The following is a 4,910-nucleotide window of genomic DNA, read 5'->3' as shown; positions in this document are numbered from 1 at the left end:
AAATGTAAATGCACTATTTTTTATATGGACCTAATTCATAGATATACATACTGTTACATACTGTTATTCATGGTTAATACATACATACTGCTGGTTCAGATCCTGCGGTACCACATCTGTATTTGTATTTATTTATTTAGTTACAGGACAGTGTCTATTGGCATTAGTTACAAAGACCAAGATGCATGCACCAGATTTAGCAGAGAAGCTAATTTCCACCTGTAGTCCTGGACAAACGACCAACATAACAAACATCATTTAGATTATAAAGTCATAATATACTGGACCCATGTCCTGTGCCCATGTGTCTGTGTTTAAACTCAATAACTGATCTGTTTAATCCATGTATGAACAGGTCTGAGTCAGTACTGTCACATGACACATGGGACAACTGACACAAAGAACATTTAAGAGTAAAAATACTGAAATTCCTGCTGCGTGACACAGGGACTGAAAATGAACCTCATTTTATTGACTTTATTCAAATGTCCAAAACCTGCTGTTCTCATCATAAATGGATCCGAAATGAAACACAGGACTGTAGCTGTGACGGAAAAACTACAGCTGGGATCAATATTGGACCAAAATGTGGAAATGATCAGTTTGGATGAACAAATATTATTATTAAAGTTAATAGTGTATTTACATATGAGTCTGAACAAATATTATTATAGTTAATAGTGCATTCATTATTTTAGTCCTTTTTAGGTTTCATTTTATATTGATTATATCTTTATATCTTTTTTCAACAAGTGATTCTGAAATTTTGTAAACAGTTCCATAAAGTAAGAGTTCTTAATCTAAAAAATGAGCCTATTTGTGAAATGACAGGAGAAACTTTAAGTTATGACACTGATGTTCACTTTGTCTGGATCTGACCCTGTTCATGTTGTTCATATATATACATCTTATCTCATACTGTTAATACTGTAAATTCTGCCTATTCATATTTTGTCCAGTTTTAGTTTTTATTCTACTTGGCTCTATTCTTATGTTTCTTTGTAAATGTATATTCAGTTTTTTCTGATCTTATTTTTAGTTTCTGTAATTTTATTTTCGCTCTATTCTTATTTCAGTAGCATTGGTGTTTTATTAATATTGTTGAACTGACTGGAGTAGCACAGTGACAATAAAGCAAGGTTATAATCGTTAACGAAAACTAAAGAAATGACGAAAACTAGAATTGTAAAAACATTTTCGTTAACTGAAATAAATAAAAACTATAATTCAAAGAAAAAAACGATAACTGACTGAATCTGTATTGTGTGTTTATAAAACTAACTAAAATGTGTAAAAATTATGGATAAAATTCCCTTCATTTTCATCTTTGTCAATGTTGGATTGATACGAAATTGATTTATTTCCCTCAAGCAATTTTCTCTGCTGGCACCATCTGATATTTAAGGGTCCGTCACTTGTGTTCATTTGTGGTTTCCAGTCGTCTTCTGGTCCCCACTCTACCTGGAAACATGGAGACTAAAGCAGCAGAGTCCTGTCTGGGATTTATTTGAATACGACGACAGAGAAGAAGAGAAAAGATATTAAAAAAAAAAACTCAAACTAAACTAAAACTAAGCATTTAGAAAAAAATGAAAACTAATAAAAATTATCAGACCTGCTCTAAAAACGAATTGAAACAAACTGAATTAGAGAAAAAAAAGTCCAAACTAAATAAAACTAAACTAGAATGAAAAATCCAAAACTGTTAGAACCTTGTAATAAAGGCTGTTCCATTCCATTCCATTCATGTGTGTGGGTCCAGCTGAACTGACAGCTCTTCTGTGGTTCTTCAGGAGTCCTTCTGGGCCCAGAGTTCAGGACGGACTCTCTGAGGGCGGAGTCTATCTCCTCGTCTCCGTCTCCGGTGCTCCCCTCCACCCCCATGACGGCGGGACACTCCAAGACGGGCAGCAGGGACAGCTGTACGCAGACCGACAAAGGCCAGAACCAGGACACCAGCAAACCCAGCACCCCGGCTCTGCAGAGCATGACGCTGCCCGCCCGCCTGTCCAACCCCAGTCCGGTCTACATCCCAGACCGCATCGCAGGTCACATGACATCCAGACAGCTGGGGGGGGGGGGGGGGGGGGGGTCACTGCCTTTGGCTTTTCTGACAGAAGGGAGGGGCCGGACTATAGCAGGATAGAACATGAGCTTATAGTGTTTTGAGTTATTGTATGTGTTTGAATAGTTTTTATCTGTCTGTCTGTCTGTCTGTCTGTCTGTCTGTCTGTCTACATCAAATCTATCAGCTGTAGAATCTAGGAGGAGGGACAGATGTTCAATTTGAAGGACAGCTGAGAAGGTTGAACACTGATCCCTTCCATGTAGAAGTGAATGGAACATCCAGCTGATCCCCTGAACATGTCTGATTTACTCATGTTTGTTGGATTAGTGTCTTTAATGGAACTCCTTTCCAGTTCAGTCAGTCATGTTCCTATGAATCCAACAGAGTCCAGACTTAGTTTAACAGACATGATCAGGATAAAGGATCCATTTATAGATGATGGGTCAGGGTTAGTAGTAAGAAGACGTGTAAACTCAGTTCATTCAACCCCTCAAGTGCTTTTACACCGTTATCACTAACTTAATACAAGACTCAAACAATACATTTTTCTTAATTTTAACATTTAACCTACAACGGCTCCATGATGCATTAATTAGGGCTGGGTATCATGGCAAATTTCCATAATCAATTCGATTTTGATTCATAAGGTTCTGAATCAATTAATCACGATTCAATTCGATCCAATATTGATTCGATTCAGCATTAATTGATTCAGATTAATTTAGTGATACCAAAGTACAATTTTGAGTTGTAACCTGATTATTTGAATACCGCAGTCATGCACCACATCAATACTGGGATCAATATTGATGTTAGAAAGGAAATAAATCTGACATTTCAGCAGAAGGAATCTGCTCTGAAATAATGACCAGGACACAAACATGTCCATGTTTCTGCAGTGGATCAGAACGGACTTCTTCGTCATCTTTATTGTGTGTCATGGCTGGTGGCGTCTAGTCACTGGGGTGGGGGGGGTATGCGCCTCGTGATTGTTGGCTGGAGTGGGACTGGGGGGGGGGGGGTCGGTCATTGTTGCTTTACTATTCCTCTAACCACATACTCATCCATAGGTGATAGTATGGATCCAAGTTATCATTCCAAGAACGACCAGTTTCCGTGACTCGCCTCGGAAAACCTCTGGGCATCCAGTTCCTTCACACTGCGGGTTTGAGTTTGAGGCCGGGAGGACCTCCAGCGGAGGGGTTTTCCCCACCCTTCCTCCACATCTTTTCTACACCAGAGCCGTTGAGAGCGAGACCTAGATTCCCCGACTTCCCCAGGGGTTTGCAAGACAGAGCCAGTTGTGCTTCTGCGTACTCCTGGTCCTGCTCTGAAAAATCGACCTCGTCCACTATAAATCAATTACACAAAATTAAAACGAAATCGATCTAAAATCAATCAAATCTATTTTTTTGCCCAGCCCTAGCATTAATTGAATTATACTCATTAATATGATCATGGCAGTGATCATACAAACAGACTCAACAATTCAACAATAATTGCAGCATATTTATTAATTCAACATTATCCATAAACAAACAGGCCTCAGTAAAATAAATAAATTACAGCCCCAAACTCAAACTATCACAATATATGACAATAAAACGCTTTGAATCTTGAATCTCATAAAGAATAATGATGACATTTGTCTGACATCACAGCGTACAACAGTGGTTTCCAACCTTTTTTGTCTCATGACCCCATTTTAACATCACAGATTTCAGACAACCCCAGACAGTCGAAACGGAGACTTTTTTTTTTTTTTTGCCAAAATTAATTTGTTTTTGATCATGTAATAGTTTGCTATAATATGTTGCAAATAAACGTTAATTTTACATGACATTTAAGTTATATAATGTAAATTTTTATTAGTAAGTTTTTAGTTTTTTTAAATTTCAGGCGATCCCATTTGAATTTCAGGTGACCCCACATGGGGTCCAGACCCTAAGGCTAAAAAACACTGCATTAACTGCTCCCAATCCCCTTTTTCAGTTGTGTGGTACAGTCTGTTCTTTCTCAAACTGATAAACTCTTGCACCACAAACATCTGAAACCAGTGTTCAAGGGGTTCAACTGAAATGAGGAGGAAGGAGGGTCTTATTTAGAGGTTCACCTGGGGTCTAGATCCACCAGCAGCACCAAAGTTTGCACTGGAATAACGTCGATCCTTTAACAGTGAAACCTTGCAACTTTAGTAATTTTTTTTTTTTTTTTCGTCTTTTTTTTTATCAATTACTTGAAATTTCAGGTGACCCCACATGGGGTCCCGACCCCAAGGTTGAAAAACACTGGCGTACATTATAATAAAACCAAATGATGAAATATTTTCCGTCGTAGTTGAGGTTGAACAACATAAACTCAGTCTTCTACAGTCTTCCGTTTACGCCCTGATGTGTTTTTGTTGCAGACGTGCCAGTGTTTCACAGCAGCACCCTGGAGCGACGGGTTCCCCTGCAGTCCCACCCCCAGCAACCCGCAGCCCCGCCCCCTCCAGCACCGCCCAGCCAACAGCAGGAAGTAGACAGCGACATGGTGGAGATCCTCATCTGACCCCGCCCTCCATGTGCCCTCCGTCTTCAGTAACATCTTCATCATCATCATCCACAGGAGTAGAGAAGACGGCAGCTTCACCTGAACCTACATGTAAAGCAGTCGGAGGAAACCACTCACGTAGAGACCGCAGCCTGGTTTTGTTTATGTGCACGTCCGACATGACAGGAGGTTTTTTACCGTTTGCTGTCACATCTTCGACAAATCAGAAGAACAGCAGGAGTTCAACACCGTTATGCCTTAATACAGGGCTCTCAAACTCATGTTCTTTCAGCTTCCACATTCAACCCGA

The 4,910-nt window shown here is 39.6% G+C and overlaps 1 protein-coding gene across 1 annotated transcript in view; it reads left to right on the top strand.

Moving 5' to 3' along the window:
• The window catches only part of LOC115433107 (angiomotin-like), a 50,357-nt gene extending 45,739 nt beyond the window's left edge, over positions 1 to 4,618 (top strand). The window contains 2 exon segments of the mRNA XM_030154331.1: positions 1,794 to 2,048; positions 4,476 to 4,618. Of these exon segments, the coding sequence (XP_030010191.1) occupies positions 1,794 to 2,048; positions 4,476 to 4,618 (398 nt within the window).
• The last annotated feature ends 292 nt before the right edge of the window (positions 4,619 to 4,910 follow it).

Source organism: Sphaeramia orbicularis, chromosome 14 (genome assembly GCF_902148855.1).
Source record: "Sphaeramia orbicularis chromosome 14, fSphaOr1.1, whole genome shotgun sequence".
Lineage (NCBI taxonomy): Eukaryota > Metazoa > Chordata > Actinopteri > Kurtiformes > Apogonidae > Sphaeramia > Sphaeramia orbicularis.
Note: the sequence above shows the minus strand (reverse complement) of the source record. Positions and strands in the feature narration are given on the sequence as shown.